Below are 19,776 nucleotides of genomic sequence, written 5' to 3' on the forward strand. Positions count from 1 at the left end.
GCCGAGGGAAAATTATGCAGCAGCTAGCTCAAGGATCTTGCTGGGGAGAGGGAAAATCTGGTTTCCAACGCCACGATAAAGGTACGTTGGGGAACAGGAAGAAGAAGTCTTTAGTTGGGATTCATTCCTTAGTGTAGAAAATAAATTGCTTCTGTATCGCTCCTTTCTAAAGCCTATATTGACGTATGGTGTGCAGATCTAGGGGACTGCTATAAGAGTCATATACAAAAAATACTATTTTTTTAATCTACAGTGCATGGTACGTAACCAACAAAATGATTGGCTCCTTACGCTAGATGATCGTCTAAAAAGTCATCCAAACGTAGTAGCTCGAAATCTGACAGAACAGCCCTTCAGCAACTTGAGACGTATAAAAAGGTCATTCCTGTGGACATTATACAACAATTCTTCTTCAACACATCGACGCTGCTTAGCCAAAACGGCATAAACGACATTTACATGATTTCTCAGGAAATCAAAAAATCTTTTATCACGTCGTATTGAAATAAGCATTTGCGCAAACGTTAAACGTAGTAATTGTAGTTTGTTTGCGGTTGTCGCTTTAACTGTTGGATACAGATTTAAAAATCCTGTTCAACGGTGTAACTAAATAAAATGTGACCATTTTGTTTCGTTTATGCCGTTTTGGCTTGGCAGCGTTGACATCATGTTTATCATAACATGATGATACACCATTTGGTGTACTATTACTGTTACCTTTGTTATAATATTTTGTTAACAGAGGCATCAATAAAAATAATTAAAAAAAATTCTCTTACCGATTTCGGCACTTCGAACTTGTTTCCGAAGAAGGTTGCAACATAGCATCCGAAAGGACAAACAGTTTTTCAAATGAGTCATGGCTGAAAGTTCCCGAAAGTATCTAGATCTAGTTCTGCTATTAGTTCTAATGTTTGTTCAATTAATACCGGCCGTGAAAGCGTTTGTACTTATAAGTACCATTGCAATCATACAGTGTGTTAATTAATTATCGTCCCCGACGTCATCATTGCAAGTATGCAGCCAATATGACAGTATTGGTATTGCAATACACGATGTGCGTATTGCACTGTGATATTGGTTGTATACTATCAATGATGACGTCGGGTACGATAATTAATTAACACACTACATGTTTCTACATCACATCTGATATCTTTTGTAATCTTCTTGAATATAAATGAATATTAAAAAACAAAATTAAATAGATTAAAAAGTTTTTAATATTACCGTTTGGAACATTTTATGATTTTTATAAGACTATATTATAACAGTGACATGCACGCAAATACACTGAGACAACTATACAACTTAAACGTCTTGAAAAAAAAATTCTATAGAATTATAAAAAAAAAATATTCCTATTATATCGAAATGTGCAAAACGTAAGCTAAAGATACACGGTGAATATCGAAGAAGGATTAATTCACATCTTCAAAATTTTCAAAAACACGTCGAGTGATGATAAGTTTTGCCTCTTTTTTTTGGTTTAAATAAAGAACAACAATAAATTACAATAAAAACTATACGTTGATCGGTCGCAGAAGGTGCTATAAAAATTATAAGTAATGGAAATTTACAAAATTATATGTAAATAGAGATGTATACGGACAACACCCTTCGTTAGTATCACATGTTAAGTTTTCATTTTAATTATTCTTATATTAACCCTTTAACGCATACCAATGAAATGCTTTTCTAAGAAAAATAAACGTCGGTAACATCCTGTTCAATTTTGATCGTTTAGATCGAATAAAAGGTTTATTTTATGTAGATTAAAAATGCTTTAAACTGAAAAAATTAAAAATACACTGGAGATTCACTAATTAGAACAAAATTGAAAAATTGCTTTAACATTGGATATATACAATCAGATCATGTTGGTATGTTCTTACCAAAGTATGATGACTAAACGAGCGTATAAAACGCTAACACTTAGTGAAAAGCTTAGTGAAAAGGAAATTTTGAAATAAACTTTGGTGCAAGTGCACACTGCGCAAATCTGATTACCATCTAATTGAAACAGAAGTTTATAAATGGTTTTTGTCAAAATGAGAAAGAGATGCGAACATAACCACTATTGTTCTAATGGAAAGGCTATGCAGATTTATGCCAAACATTACAATAATAACAAATTTAATGCTGGTGAGTGTTGGATTAACCGATTTAAACAAACGCAATCTTACAGTGGTATAACCGCTTCTGAAAATATTTACGGAGAAAATGAACGAGTTTAAGCTATTACCTAGCCAGATATAAAATGCTGATGAATCAGCACTATTTTGGAAGCTGCTACAAGATCATACCTTAGAACACATCAAAGAAATCTCTCAAAGAGAGAGTAACTCTTTTCACTTGTGCCAATGGCAATAGTACTCATAAACTCAAAATGGTGGTTATTGGCAAAGCTAAAAAATCTCAAGCTTCTAAAAACGCTAATTTCCAGTTGAGTACCATTCGACCAACAATGCATGGATGACATCCGCTCTATTCGTTGACATCTTTTGTCAAAAAAGTAAGATTAAATCAAAAAAAAGAACAATTGAACCCTATTACTTTAGCCAATGGATCACAATACCAAATAGAATACCCAACACCATATGATTAAAAAAACTTTATTAACACATTATGGCTGCTGAGGACGACATTTTAAATGCCCAAAAATATTAACTTGATGGATGTAGTTTTGCTTATCTCGCGCTTTTGAGAAAACGTGTCAACTGATACAATAAATAAATGCTGGTAAAAAATATTTTCTGATGCTAATGACATCTCCATTACTGCCGTAAAGAAAAAGTTACTTTCTGAAGACAATCATCAGTATACCGAAACTGGACTTAACGAATGGATTGGAAATGATGATTTTTTACCTCTACATAGCGACGAGAGTGTTTTAGATGATGAAACAGTTATACAGTACACTTGATGATGCGAACATTCCGCAATGGGAACCTCTCGGTGGTGTGAACACGAAATTATTTGCATTAAACGCCGTATAGTGTGAACAGCTTGGATTTTCGTTGGGGCGAAAAAGTGGATTATGCGTTTCTATCAGGGATTTTAATTATTTACCGCTCGGGAAAGTCCCTTATTAAAAGCACATTCTACATATCATGCGTAGTTGTGAATGTGCCTCCGATGTAAATACATTGAGTTTAAGAGAAAAAGCTAATATAATCGAAGAAAGTAAAAAGGACTGTTAGTCACGACCTCATCTAAACATACAGAATTTGAAAATCAACAATTTGCTGAATAAAAAAATTAAAATCTTATTATCTATACGATAACTCACAATCAGAAGCTAAAGCTATCGAAAAAATGCATCTTGAAAAGTTTGCATTTCCACTTTTAGAAGAGAAATTGTACAATTTTTTAAACAAAGAAAAAATAATTCACGAATTTCGAGGAATGTGCTGAAACAGAACGTTATCACTATCAAAATAATTGGATATTGATACTTTCACAGCCAGTGATGGTTGGCTGTAAAGATTTAAACACCGTCGTGGCTTAAAATTTTTGAAAATCATAGGAGAGAATTTATTAGCCAATCCAGATGAAGTAGACCCTTTTAAAAAGGATCTAAAACGTATTATTCAAGACCTAAAGCGGCATCAAATCTATAATGCTGATGAGACAAGATTGTATTAGCGCTTAAAAACTTATGTCTAATTAGCTGAAAAAATTGCTCCTGGATTAAAGCAACAACTGATGTTTATGGGTTGCGTAAATGCTGCAAATTTATATAAGCTCAAACTCCTATTGATAGGGAAATCAAAAAATTCAAGATGTTTTAAGAATTTTAACAACCCATTGCTGAATGGTTTTTTCAACATTTTGTAAATGAGGTAAGAGTTAAAATTATCTACCATTTGTTTCATACGGCTGAAACACGCTTAAGTGTACTATAGGAACAGTTTGCTCAGTTTTGTTGTATCAACAGAAGAAGGAATAGCTGCAGAACTCAGTAAGATTTCATCATACATTAGTCTGCGGCCTGCGAGAAACTTAGCTCAACAGTAATCGAGAAGACTTGATAAAACATCCTGTCAGATTTTAAGGAACATAATGAGGATGCAGACCAAGATAGCATTCCACTAAGTACATTATGGGAAAAATTAATATGTGAAAAAGCTTTGGTCCCTGCTGCTATTATGGATGATAGAATAAATTCACTATAGAAACTACTTCCAGTAAGTTAATGATTTTAATGAGTGATTTTGGAAGTCAATAGCATAATCATATATAATATTAATTTGGTTATTTCTTTCCATCTCAATTTTAATATAATTGAAATAAAACTATGTGTATTTATAGATGGATGGTTTTTTTAATTGTCGGCTCTACCGGTTTCGATTGTTACATTCAATCATCTTCAGGAGCTAGCCACGTCATTAAACATATTTTTAAGAAACATATCTTGTTTATTGTTTTAACTGTTATCTTCTTGATTCTGATTATTATTTACTTCTTCTCTTTGTTAATTTAATCAAAACGATTTCTTTGCACCACTACAAGCCATGTGTTTCTTTTCGTTTGTAAAAACGAAAAAGAGAAGAAGAAGTAAATAATAATCAGAATCAAGAAGATAACAGCTAAAAACAATAAACAAGATATGTTTCTTAAAAATATGTTTAATGACGTGGCTAGCTCCTGAAGATGATTGAATGTAACAATCGAAACCGGTAGAGCCGACAATTAAAAAAACCATCCATCTATAAATACACATAGTTTTATTTCAATTATATTATAATCATATATGTACAGCAAATTTAAAATAAAATTAAAATTACGCTGCTGCAGGGGTGGAAGATTTAGATAAGGATGAGGCAGCAGATGATGACTCAGATCAACCTTCTTCAAATGAAGATGAAAATGAGTGCATTGACATTTGCCATTTCGAAGCAATTAAACTAATTAATGCAGCTGTTGAATACCTTGAAAGAAATTCAAGAAAACGCAGATATGGCCAAAATTGCCCAAAAAATCTTAAGGAATAAAAAAAATTTCCACGTATACATAATCGAATTAGATATAACCAATAATTAAATTTAATTACACCCTCGTTGGTATAAACGTATGGTATTTTTGTGTTCATACTATCGCGAGTGTATTGTAGAGTGTAAATGAACCAAAAGTGACACATGAAGAGGTAATCAGCAGTTTTAACACTTGTATAAAATGGGCTGAAGAAAATGGAACCAAATTAGGAACACTGCATACACTTAGGCTGATGCGAGAACGAGCAATGGAAGCTAAAAAATTGTAGTGTCGATTAGCAAAAATTACCGACTTTTTAACTAAATTATGTACCTATGTATATGTTTTACAATCTCTTTTCTTATTAGTGATGCTTTAAGACAGGATTTCCCAACCGGGGGGGCACGCCTTCCTAGAAGGGCATAGAGAGATGTCAAGGAGGCCAAATAAGTTTCCATTTTCGAAAGAAAAATTAATTTAACGCAGAAATTTAATAATAATCTTAATAATTTTATTAAATTTCATTATTAGTAGACTTAGAAACGCTTAAACCGAAAGATTCTAATTTTAGTTTAAAACGAACGACTTCGAAGACGTCGACCGCCATAAGTATGGTTGATACTTGGGGTTTCGATGTCGAGCAAAATAAACTCTTATATCAAAACAAAAAGTAAAGGGGCGCATAAAAATATTAGTTATAATCCAGGGAGGCTCGACGAAAAAAGGTTTGGAAACCGTGCTTTAAGATGTCATACTGAATTACAACTTATGTATTATGTACAGTCATGTTCACGGGAAATGCTCAAGGTCAAGCACTGTTGTGAGATTCGACATGCGGCTGGCTAAACGGGCTGAGCCGAGCGCACACGAAGCTCGAGGCTCGTGGGCGTTCGGCTCAACCTGTTTAGCCAGCCGAACCAACGGCATGTCGGATCTCACAACAGCGCTTAACCTTGAGTGTGCATTTCCCGTGAACATGACTGTACTTTTTTTTCTTGGAAATCTGTGTTATTTTTTGGTGTTAATAGACGCAACAATTTTTTAAATTATTTTAACGATGAGTAATCGAAATTTTTCGATAATCCAAACCGTCCGTGTGGATTAGCGAGTCTCCACTGTATTTTCTTTCAAAATAATAGTTCACTATAGGAAAGCACTCAATAAAAATGCGGAAATTGTGTCAATAAATATCACTGAAACTTGATGCGTTAAAGGGTAAACACAATTATTAGTTTAAAAAAATGTGAAAAACTTTAATAAATTCGTCAAAATGTTTAATTTTAACGTGGTTACAGATACATCTGTAGTTTTATTTAAAATAAAAAAGGAAGCAAACAAACAAAAAAAAAATAGTTTTAGATTGAGACCAAAATAATAATGTCTTCAAAAAATGTTGGTTATAAAAAATGATTCTCAATATAATTATAACAAAACGTTTATTTTTTCACCAGTTAATTCAATATATAAACAACTACAAATTTATAAATAATTTTTACGGACTATACACGAAAATTAAATCGCGTAAAAATTGATGGATTTTCACAAATTTGTTTCAGACGAACAAAATGTTAATAGTTATTAAAGTTTTTCACAATTAAATAATAAACTTTTAGAATTAGCTAATAGAAAAGGCTATTGTCCTGTTAATAATTCAACGTTGTAACCCAATGTACATTTTCATACTGCCTCAAGTTCGACTGAAATATTTTATTGTGAAAGATTTTTAATGCAGTACTACATTTACAAAACAAAAAGGACAGAAATAATAAATACTTATACTTGTATAAATATTAATTAAATAAATACATTTTCAATCAAAATTATTACATCTAAGATACAAAAAAAGCAAATCACTTTTTAATATTTTAAATGATACAATAAAAAGTTTCCAATAACCAAATTACCGCTTAATTTTTAAATCGCCTTTAGAGAATAATTTGTACTTTAAAGAAAAGTCAGACTATATTCTTAAATGGTTAAAAATTTATTGTGAACCGCTTACATAAATACATATTTATTCTAAAAAAAAAACAAGTATAATATATATGTACAAATGATAGAAGAAACGAATTATTACATAACTGCTCACAGTAAGCAAATGAAAATGTACATCTAGGTGAGGAGAGAATGGGAAATAAACTATGCCTAGAAGAATTATCTCGTTTCTCGCTACATCTAAAACATAAAACCGTTATAATACAAATACAAATTCACATATCTTCTTTTTAATAAATTCTACCTATCGAGATAGTCTTTAGATATCTAAATAATTTTTTAAAGTGCCAAATAGGCCCTAAAGTCCTGTCGTTTGCGACAGGTCTGAAAACTCATTTGGGTTGAATTTTAGTTTGCGAAAATCCGTAAATGTACACCGTGTTTGTTAAACAACGTCAAAAAACCAATGTACGCATACCATTCCTTTCACTTAAATAAAAAAAAGAATGAAAAACAAAATAACGATTAGCCATTAACACTAGAGTTTTGTGAATACTTTTGCACTAAGAATCATCGGACATAAATGAATTCTGGGACTTTAATTCCTCCAACGTTTTTATTTGCTGACGAAGAAAAAGAATCCTGAAACAAATACAATTCAAAAAATCATTTCAAATTTAATTTTTAATCATTAGTAACATATATCTCATAAACAATTGGTAACAGTTGAAAATATTTCTGCGATTGCACTGTGTCATTTTCGCTCTATGAAGTGAGTGTTATACAAACGCAGAAGAAACCAACTGTTTTCATTCGTTTTTTTAAATTAATAAAACAATTTCAACAATTCTTAATAGGCCACTCTTCAGGCCGATTTAGCAATGACTTATTAATTAAATCTATTAGGATAACAATCGGACCTGTACGCTTCTATAACAATGGAAATGTCATAACTATCCCTCGCCAATTAAGTGCAATTTGGTAGTGATAGTATAGGCCAAAATAAGGTTTACGTAACAATAATATTAATAGTTTATTGTGTTACTTAAGCTGCTGCTATTACACTCGTCCAAATAAATACATTTTCTTATTTAATAAATATACTAGCATAAACAAAAACCAAAATGGTGGTTACAATCCGATCTCCGTATTTAGGAACTCCTACACAGAATAAAATGTTTTCTGACACAAAACCTTTTTTAAGCTACCTTTAAAAATCATTCTATTAGACTCTCCTATTAATTCACTCGGCAGCTTGTTAAGTACCACTCGAGATAAGTACTCTGGCCCAAGCTGTGTTTTGGATAAACGGCAGTAATCGTTATAAATTTTATTCTTATTCCTAGTATCGTGCTCATGAATATCGGCATGTATCGCAAAATGTCCCCTGTTATCAAAAGCATACAGAGCGCATTCGAGAATAAAAAGTGAGGGTAGAGTTAAAATCTTTAATCTATTAAAAACATCTCGGCAGTCTTCTGTGTACCCAAGACCCCCCACTACTCTCACCGCTCTCCGTTGCAGTGCAAAGATATATGCACTACTTGGACTGCTGTGGGTAAGTATTGAATATGACAACAATTTACAATATATACAATATTTTTTTATACGTGTTAATAAAGCCCCTGGGGCGAGTTACATGGATTGGAGGTCGTGACAAACGATAAATATTCACTTATAGTTTGACGACAAAAACATGTGGTAAATGTAAACTGATATCCAAAAAAGATTGAATATTCTGCTTCTCTTGGATGACGCTCCCGGACATCCCACCAATATATGGGACGAAAATTGAATATCTGCCTAAAAATACTGACCTGATTCAGGCAATAGATCAGGGAGTAATATGATAATTTATTCGATAAGATAATTCGAAAACCGGTTCGAAAACTTGTTAATGAAACCGATAGCAAATTGTCAATTAATAAGTTTTGGAAACAATTCAATATAAAAGATGCTGTAGACAATATTGGCGAATCATGGGATGACCTCAAATCAACAACATTAAACAGCGCATGCAAAAAAATTTTGCCCGATTGTATTAGTCCTGCAACAAACAACAGTAGCCCTGTTCTCCTCCTTGCAGAAATTAGACAAAACATATTAAATTTAGCAAAAGAAGTTGGTTTTGAAGATTTGGAAGAAAATGATGTCGTGAATTTGTTGGATGCCGATCGCCAGTCACTTTCGAATGGCGAGTTAATTGAACTTGCAGAGAACGAAATACTTCAGGCTGAAGAAGAAATAGTTAAATTCAAATTATTTTGTCTACAAATGTAGTACAATTCGTTACAAAAGAAAAGAACATAGACCAACACAATCTCTAAAACGCAAAATCTCTAAACTACAGAGTCAACCAATTTTTCGCCAGTTAGAAATTCGTCAATCGAATAAAAACATTGCTTAATGAACTCATGCTTAATATCTTTATAGAATTTTACACAATTCAACGACTTTATACAATTTGGTAACTTGTTATAAAATTTCGTGCCGTGATTATCAACACCTTATTGTGTTGTTTTAAGGCGATGGGACAGTACTTCAAAAAGTAATCTATTATGTGTATCATAGTCATGCAAATGATTTTTATGCACAAAATTCAAGGATGCTAACACATACAAACACGGAATTGTTAAAATGATATGTCTTTTGAAAGACGGCTTACAACCTTCCATCTGTCCGAGACCATGAAGCGCACGCACACACCTCTTTTGATGCAAAAATATTCTCTGCATTGCCGAGGCCGATCCCCACACTGCAACACCATACCCGGCGATGACATGACAACACGCGAAATAAGCCGTTTTGGCGACTTCTAGCGTAGCACAATGTATCAATCTGCGTACCACTTATATGTTCCCCCCAATTTAATTAATAAATTAAACATCAGGCCTAGAAGCTTTACAGTATTCTTATCTTGTTTGTGGAAGAAGTCTAGTATTTGAGTCTTTTTCTTATTTATTATTAACCTATTTGCACATAACCAGTCACCAGCAGAGACGAGTGTATCATTACTACTATTCTTAATATCCTCGGCAGCATGCCTTCGAACTACAAAGGAGGCATCATCCGCATAGAGACATGACATAGCACTTTCTACATTTTTTGAGAGATCATTTATACAGGGTCATCCACGACGACCATCCATTAGAACTATACTATAGAACTATACTACTTCCGGTTATACCGGAAGTCGCCACCTACTTTATTTTTTTAAATGGAACAGCCTGTATATTTTTACAGGGTGTTATCACAAGTCTGCAAATTTTCAAACCCCCAGTTCGTTTGGTTATTCATTAAGTCACACTAGGTTAAATATTGTTATGATATGTGTGCATTTTTCAAACAACCCTAATTATCTTCCAAATTATAAATGTTAGGTATAGGACATATGTGATATAAAAGATGTAAAATGAGACATCGAAGACGACTAAGTAATAAAATATGGGGGGTGCCATTCAAAAAAATAAAGTTATGGTACTTCCAAGTTTCGAAAAGTTAACGTGCCATAGTAAAGTGACCAAACGTTCTAGACAGCCGTACTCGGCACCAAAACATACTCCATCATGTTGCTTAAGCATGTTCTGAATCCTAAAGTGATATCCCAAAAATCGAGCGATCTCTGATTTTTTGAACAAATGTCTGCTGCAGCAGATTTTTCTAGAAAAATTCAAATAACTCGAGAACGGTCGAATAAAATTGCAAAACGTAAAGTTATTCATAAACAGACAAATGCAAATATGTAAAAATATATAGGGTGTTCCATTTAGAAAAATAAAGTAGGTGGCGACTTCCGGTGTAATCGGAAATGTTAGAAATCTGAAAATATTTTAGTCAAAGAGAACTCAATTGATAATACTAAAATCTTTATTCTCAAATTTTTATTTTGGCCAGAACCCTGTATAGTTCTAATGGACGGTCGTCGTGGATGACCCTGTATAAACTATAAATAGAAGGGGGGCAAGTATTGATCCCTGGGGAACACCCCATTTGCATTCTGTCATTTCTGAGAGATCCGAGTTCCACCTGACACACTGATATCGTCCGGATAAATACGATTCTAGCAATATATTTGCTTTTCCCCTGATGCCATAATAATCAAGTTTAGACAACATGATGATCTACCGTATCAAAAGCCCGACTAAGATCACAACAGTTTATTCTGACCCTATCATAATCATCGTGTGGTTCCGTGATGTGACTAATAAGTTCGATAATAGCCGATGTTGTTGATTTGCCCGTTCTATAGCCTCTAGAAAGTTTTTTTTTTTTTTTTTTGATAATTTGTTCAAATACCTTAGAAAAGGCTGGCAAGAGTGCAATCGGGCGATAATTGCCGTAATTGCTTTTGTCCCCTTTCTTATAGACCGGAGTTATTTTGGCAATTTTGAGTTTTTCCGGAAACACTCCATCGTCCATACATTTATTGAAAATTATAGCCAGGGGCTGCGCAAATATCCCAGCTACTTCCTTGATCATAATAGCGGTAAAGTCATACATGTTTTGACTATGGCTTCGTTTCATATTTTTAATTATACTTAAAATCTGTTCAGCATCTGTAGGTCTGAAGAAGCAAGAATTGAGAATTCTGAGGATTACTTTCTTAAGTAATCCTCAGAATGAGTCGAGGACATTGTGATCGTGTTGAGCAGTGACTGCACTTCCGTTGAAAAATGCTCACTGATACCAGGAACGTCTAAATCATTATTAGCTTGTGATTTATTTTCCTTAGTGCCTTTTTCTGTGCTTACTATCTCCCACATTTTCTTATTTTTGTTGGCAGCTCTTTGAATAGCTTCAGATTTTTTTTCTTTTTTTCATTATTCACCAGTAGTAGATATTCCCGCTTACAGGTATTATAAATTTCGTAAGATTCAGCATCTCTCTTACTCGCAGCCATCATACCCAGCGAATTCAACAAAAGCTTTTTCTCCAGAACAGATTGCGATAATCTACACCTGCTTCTCACGTTTATTTTAACCCTTTTATTATGTACTGGGAAAAATGTGCTATATTTGGGAAAAAAAACGTTCATGGAATAGATTGTAACGATCATTACCAGAGCTCCTCTGAAAAAGCAGACTCCATCGCAACCCCGCCAACTTTTCTCTGAAACCATTCAAGATTCGCTCATTTCGCACTCTGGTCTTTATGCTTTTGTATTGCTCAGGAAGACTGCCCCTATCACCCATAATCCGCAATAACTGGCCACGGTGGTTGGAGATATGCAGTTCCATGGTTGAAGCCGCCAGTATAGAAGAGCATACATTACTAAAAATATTGTCAATGCAACTTTAGTTAATATCACAATCCCACAATTGACTTTAAAAAAGTTATCCAATGCACTTACGCATTTTGATCCATCCTCACAATGATCCCAACAAAGAGCACAGCGTCAACATTTCTCGTGATATTACCGCAGTTGTAAGTTGCTACTAGGAGTTGAAAAGACAAAAGGAAAGGGATGCAAAACAAAAAACTTTGGACACGTTTTTCAATGTTGGTCTACAAACAACAACGAAACCTAAGAAACTACGCAATTCTTTTTTGCGTAGTTTTGCAAAATATATATTGCAAGATATATCGCACGCGTGATGTATTTGCAGAAAATAGGCGTCATTTTTCAATTCTAAAATATTAAAGATTAATGTTCAACATTTTGTTTCTGTGCCCTCTATTGAAGCTGAAGAACAAATAACACATAAAAATTATTTTAAAATCAGAAGAAGTTTCTCAATACTAGGAAGGTTCTTTTGTGAAATCCACCACTATAACTTCCTTGCAGAAAATGGTTCCATTTTCGCCTCTAGCTTAATTATTAGTGGTAGTAATCCAGTATTAGCGTATGTATCCCTAAGTGTGCTCATAGCTTCGTCTTTCGAAAGTGTGTCTTTTAGAAGCACCATTTTTGCAATTTGTCAAGTCCCCGGGATATTGGCTTTAAGATATTTAAGTAATCTGCAGAGCTTTTGCGATCAATATTAGATACTTTTTGGTATACATATATTGTAGGATCAACTTCCTTTTAATTTTCTTCGCATATATTCTTCCACTTCACATCGTTTAAAACTTTTCCATCAGTATATTCAAGCCATATACTTAGATCTAGCTAGGTGATCGTTTCTAAAATATTTCACAATTTGGATCACATGCTCTTTGACTTTAGTTACTTCAAAGTCTTTACAAAGCAAATTTAGAAAATGAGTGAGCATCTGTAAGTTATAACAGAACCACTAAAGCTTAAGCTTCTGATCTATGTCTTCTCATACTTGTTATATTCGCAGCATATCCGTCACAAATGACGTTACATTACAATTATATTTCGCTTTACAAGATGAAATTATTCCATAAGCAGTTTTTGTTAAGTAATCGTTTGTATGGGGGTTACTAGATGTATCTATTGTTTCATATAAGAATGCGTTTCCATCTTTAGTAGTTATTGTGGTACACAGTATAGGGTCATTACGTACGTTAGACAAACCTTCAACTGATATGTTTACGTTACATCCAGAAAAACTTCCAAAACATTTTATTTTTTCTTCCTCATAAACGACCGTAAATGATGCGTTCGTATTTACGTAAAAAGATCAAAACCAAGGTTAAAGAATAAAAGATACGTACCAAAATTAAATTGAGATATTTGAAAAAATCAAAAAAATCTTGATTTAAAAAAAAATCAATGGTATTTGATTAAAATAAAGAAATCGTGATTTTTTCCCACCCCGGTTATATACAAATTGAAGACGAAACTGTGTTTGTCTTCGACTTATCCACCACTATCAACGATGGTGAGCATACAAAGCTTTCCTAGTAAAGAATAATATCGATTATGAATATAAATTATAAGCGGTAAATTTTTGGACAAGTGGTAACTAAGGCTACTTGAAACTAGAAACCATGCAAAATAGATACAGAAAAGTAACATCAAAGAAACAATTGCAAAGATGGGCAAAATATAATGAGGAGAAAGGAACATACAAAGGAAAATTATCAGAAATTAACGAATTTGTTACCAACCAAAGCCAGAACCACCATAGATTATAAATTGTTAAACAAGCTGTTATAACTTGTGCATGATGTAAACAATATTTGTGTTTAAAACATTTGTCCAATGATTTTCACCATTGCCAACAATACATTGAATAAAAATAAGTAAAGAAAAAATTGAACTATTAATATAGAATACAATTTGTGATAATACAGGGTGATAATACTGTCACAACGTGATCACGTTCAGGGGTGCATCACTAGTATTATTTATTTTGTGTGTTGTATTTTTTTATTCTTCCTTTTCCTGTTTACGCTAAGATCTTGATGGCATGCCGAGCGGGTCCAACCTTTTCGTGATGCGTCGGTAACTGAATTTATTGGCGACAATATTTGAATGGTTTTTAAAACGTGTTACGTATTTAGAATTCCGGTGTGCAATTAATTCTTTCACGGTTGGTATTTGGAGATCTATATGGATTACATTATGTACATATTTCCCATGGAGCCTGAGAGAAATGACAGAGTATCTTGGATTGAAATTGTTGTAGTCGCAAGATTGATACCCCATGATTGTAGACCATATTGATTTGAATCGCCTTGTAAACTCTAAGTTTATTTTCACGACTTAGACATGATTTTTTGTTCATAAATCTAATAAGTATAATTTAAAAATGTAATGTATAAAATGTATTTAATAATTTTTGTTTATAAGATTTCCAGCTGCAACCTTCTCAAAGTACTGATGAATTGATAGACTCCTTCTAAGAGTGAACGTAATGTGCGTGGATATCGCAGTATTGACATTTATCCATCACTGACGACAGTCATTCCTGAAGCAAGTTCAGATTGTACTGAGACGTTGGATACTGATGTATCATCAGCAAAAGTACCAATAATCGTTGAATTGAAGTGCATTTCTTTCCAGGACTAAAGATCCAATTTGGAATAAGGTTGAGTACTGATCATCCTATCACACTAAGAATAATCTATTTTTTAGGTATGAGTTTAAAACAATAGACATTTAATGCAGAAGCCACTTTTTCATTTTTATAATCAGTCTATCATGTCATACAGTGCAGTATATTTCCAACCCTTATAACTCGCCCCAGGGACTCTATTTGCACGTATAAAAAAATAAAACGTTAAAAAAACAAGTAAACCATATTTTGGCCCATACTACGAGTATATTACTACACTGAGTTGCAACAAAATCGGTGAGGGACAGTTCCCTTGTAAGTTAAGGTTTACACACACTAATCAATAGTCAAAACTTTTCAGTAACCTTTTGACACAATTTTACTGATATGTCCAGGACAAATAAATGTTGCAGTTAGGCGATTCTCAACCTATACGCATAAACTTGGGGATTTACTCCTCACGACGAATAATGACCAATAGGCGAACAAATTTGTAGTAAAAGATTTTCTGTTTCATAGATATCCGTGATATTTACTTTCAAATCAAGAATACAAATAACATTTTAAAATAACATCACAGCAAGTGTTCGAAGTCATTTCACATTTTTGTTATCAAGTAACCTCCCGCAATCCACGATCCTCCATTAGCGCGGTCTAAACTAGGGTGTTGGCGAATTGTTTGAGCAGCAGCATGTATCTGATTTTGCAATATTTGTTCAGTATTAACTCCCGTGACGTACACTATGCTTTTTAAGTCTTTGATGAATGAAAATAGTATTCTTTCTAAGAATCAATATGGCTTCACTGAGGGTAAATCAACAAGTGATGCCATTGCGGAACTTACAACAAAAGTTAAAAATAGTTTTGAGAAATCAAGGGCTTGCCTAGCCGTTCTTTTGGATCTAGTTTTTTGTTGCGTAAGCTCGATATTTATGGGGTGAAAGGTATACCTTTGAAATTAATGTGGGACTATCTGCACGAGAGATCTCGATATGTGAGAATTGGTCAAAGTCACAGCTGTTCGGTGTCGATGAATATCGGAGTACCACAGGGAACGGTTTTGGGTCCGCTTTTGTTTTTAATTTATTTAAATGACTTGCTTTCATTAACACTCAATGAAGACTTAATCTCTTATGCCGTTCTTGAGCGGATGTTGAAAAGAGAAATATAGCAGATTTGAGATTAATAAATAATTGGCTAAATAGCAGTAAACTTATTTTAAATGATAGCAAATAAAGGTTTACCATCAGAAAGGATACCACTAATACCTTTTCTAGCCTTCCAATTCATGAAAATGATTGTTGTGTGGACGGTTGCAATTGTAAAAGGATTACATCTGTGTAAGTTGCTACTTATTTAGGTGTACTAATTGACAATCATTTGAGATGGAATGCTCATATTGCAAGGATAGTTGACAAGATTCGGCGTAGTACTTACATGTTCAAAAGATTACGTCATGTATGCGATTTCAAAACTATTAAGATATTTTACTTTGGAGTTATACAATCAATCCTGCAGTATGGCATTTTGGCATGGGGCTCTGCAGCTGATTCTTACCTTCAGAAATTAATTACGTCTCAAAAATGTGTTATAAAAATAATGATGCATAGGCCCCGTACTTTCCCAGCTGCGTTGTTGTTTGCTGAGTGTGACTTATTTATTATTAAACAGTTATACACCTTAGCAATTATGAATAACATTTTAAAATCACCGTTTGGCGACTGTCTCACATTGTTACTCTACTCGGATTGCATCCCAGAATCGTGCTGTTATACCGAAATCTAGGTGGAAATACTTTTCAAGAAGATCGGATATCTAGGAAACTAAAAAACTTTTACTACAATTTTATTCATCTATTAGTCACTATTAGTCAAGAGGAATCAATTCTCAAGTTTATGCGTATAGGTTGAGAATCACACTGTATTAATAAAAATAATTTCCATTAATTAATTTCGAGTTTGGTTTTTTTTATTTATATTATTTCAATTATGTATGTACTACATACTTCTAATCCCTGATTCTTAATAAAATTTCCCTAACTTATAGTTTAATACATTTTTATATTAGTACCTCTGGTAGATAAATTACATGATATTAATCTGTTGTTAACATGACACAGGTTTTTTTTTTAGAAAATTAAGAAACGTTTCAATCAACGTCTCCTATATTGGTAAACCGGCCTTTAACAAATTGCTCCCTATACTATACTCAATGTATCAATATGAAAAATCCCAGAAAAAACTTACCTTTGCTCCTGTAATGTAGCTTGTATTTCGGTAAGTCGAACTAAAGATCGTGCGGATTTAAGTTCCGCCGATACCTTTGAACATTGTATACTGCCCATAATGTGTGCTTCCTCTGATAACTTTTGCGCCTGTAACACATATTTAAAGAATATTCACTGTAATAATATAATTATAAAAAGGAAATGTGCATAATAATAGTAAAGATTTAATTGAAATAATTTCAATGGAGATATTACTTGTTTTTCCAGAATATCGGCGGGCCAGCCCTTCACATGATTCGTAAGGTCATCCCTGTAATGATTGGCCAATGAAGGTGTGATCGTGGGCCCCTGTGGTCTCAGGGCGTGTAATGAACTCTGTACAGCGGGTATGGTGGGTAGACTATTCCCTGGTGGACTGGCAGCCGGTATTGCCACTAAATTAATTAATTGTAGATATTAATTTCACGTTTTCAACACATTCAACAAGTTAAAGTCTAATATATTTGTATACAATTATTATAGTTGTAATATATAATACAATTACTTTTATTGTGCAATTAACCGTTTGAGTCCTAAGCAGCGCGATCGCCCTGTTCAGATTTTATGTCGAGAAAAACCACCACATTTCGAGCATTGTGGATAACTGATGGTGCGTCACCGACTGTCGAAGTCGCGCATAGATTTACTGACGTAAGTACATCACAGAGCTCCTTTTAATGTTAATAATACATTTTTCAATAGGTAGAGTAATGCTATAATAGTGCAATCATACGTTAGAAAATAAAATTTTTTATTTCATTGTTATCGCGCCGCTTGGTATTTCTCGACATAAAATAAAATAAACACTATCGCGTTCTCAGGGGGGTCTTTTCATACTCAATTATAAAAAGTGCGGTTGCGCTGTTTGAGATTCTTCGACAGTGTTTTTTCAATACTCCCTGGGACTCAAACGGTTAAATCTGTAATAAAATTAGCAGGTATGGCAAAGCTGTAAAATTTTCCATAAATTAATTGAAGTGGATTACACTCTGCTTTCTACCTATCTTATGTGGCACTAATAGATAACAACATTTACAGAATGTCCATTGGTAAAATAGAACATCCAATTTCAACAAAGTGTTGTAAGTTCAAAATACTTCTGAATCTTCAAGATAATGTATAACTTCTGGTTTCGCACTTAGATTGCAATGTTATAATTGAATGTTTTTCACAATTATAACGACTTATGCAAAAATATGTGATTAATTTAGCATAATTTTCACGAAAATACCAAGTATGTAATCAGATAAAGTAGCGCTTCCGATTATGTATCGGGTATCTTTATTTAAAGTGAAAGATTATACATATAAAAAGTTCGATATGTGAACAGGAAAAACATAATTAATACTGCTATTGTGTTTTCGAGTTTTCTTGTTTACACACACTCATAAACATATATACACATAATGCTAAAAATAGTCGACAATGATTCGAGTCTTCTAAAGGCATCGTTATCATTAGATTGCCCATAAACGTCAAATTACAGCACATTTGTTTGCATTATTTGATATTTACGAATGGAATAATTATCTTCCTACCAGTCAGAAATCGATAAACCACTACAACTACCTTCGTTGTATCTTACTTTACCATGCGCTCGTAATACTTTTTGGTTAGAGAAAAAGCTTATAGTTTATTTATTTTAGCTTTAAATAGAGCATTTGAATTTTAGTTGGTTGTTTCCCACTTCTCTGTTATGAGCATTAAGTTCAGATATTAGACGTGACAGACATTTGCGTATATATTTTTTTAGCATTGAGAATGTAACATTAGAGGTCTGCATAACGACTAGGCAATTGCAGAATAATTCTGCAGCAAAATCGATTGAGTAGTTTTCGTGCAATTTGTCTCATCCTACAAAATTTTAACCCCCAAGAAATGTGGTCAAAGTTTCACTAAACAAAAAATCAAATTTTATTTAAGCTCACAGCTCTTTTGTGTTAGCCGACGATTCCAGACCAATACAATAAATTTTTATCTTCCATCTCTTGGGTGCATTGTAGGACGAATGTATTGAGATTATCGAATATATTAGTCACTAAATAGGTGAATGTTTAAATTACTTTTAAAGCCGCAATAGAAGTGTTTAGGAACCAAATGCCATATCGTATCGTTGACGCAGTCATTATGCCATTAACAATGTAAGAAGGACCGAAACACCAGTCTAGGAGATCGTCTCGAAATAAATCTTCATATATTAGCAAAGTGGTGATCGGAATGCTGCTCCAAATGCGTAGTACCTATGTAGTACTATTAAGTAGTTATGACGTTGTAGAACATCATTAGTTTGTGAAAACTGATACAACATTCTATCACAACACAGCGTTTTTCCAGCACATATCCCGCACACACCTTCCTTTGAATTTTACGATACGTGCAAATCGGTTCAACATCTAATAGTCTTAATGTTTTCATTCTCGTAAATACTATAACAGACGCAATCATTTGTAGGTACACAACAACATTTCTTCGTCAGAGACTGCCTTCACTTTTCCCAATGATCTGGTGTGATTTCTTTATCTTTGTCCAACAAGTAATTATTTATTCCTATCACCGTTATGGTATACGCAATTTGACAATAACTTCCATTCAGCATTGTCAACGACTTTTCCATTACAACGATAAGCCCTCACATGGCAGTTCCGTATTGTGGCAGTATATATGGCCAATCAATAGGTGAAAATCCATTCT

The 19,776-nt window shown here is 33.4% G+C and overlaps 1 protein-coding gene across 2 annotated transcripts in view; it reads right to left on the minus strand.

Moving 5' to 3' along the window:
* Positions 1–1,200: 1,200 nt before the first annotated feature.
* The window catches only part of LOC111416114 (WW domain-containing adapter protein with coiled-coil wacky), a 44,664-nt gene continuing 26,088 nt past the window's right edge, over positions 1,201–19,776 (minus strand). For both annotated transcript variants that reach the window (XM_071198746.1, XM_071198750.1), the window contains exons 7-9: positions 17,302–17,480; positions 17,066–17,193; positions 1,201–7,554 (exon numbers count right to left, since the gene is read on the minus strand). In XM_071198746.1, coding sequence (XP_071054847.1) covers positions 7,476–7,554; positions 17,066–17,193; positions 17,302–17,480 — 386 coding nt within the window. In that variant the 3' untranslated portion in view covers positions 1,201–7,475. The remainder of the gene's footprint in view (positions 7,555–17,065; positions 17,194–17,301; positions 17,481–19,776) is intronic.

Source organism: Onthophagus taurus, chromosome 1 (assembly GCF_036711975.1).
Source record: "Onthophagus taurus isolate NC chromosome 1, IU_Otau_3.0, whole genome shotgun sequence".
Taxonomy (NCBI): domain Eukaryota; kingdom Metazoa; phylum Arthropoda; class Insecta; order Coleoptera; family Scarabaeidae; genus Onthophagus; species Onthophagus taurus.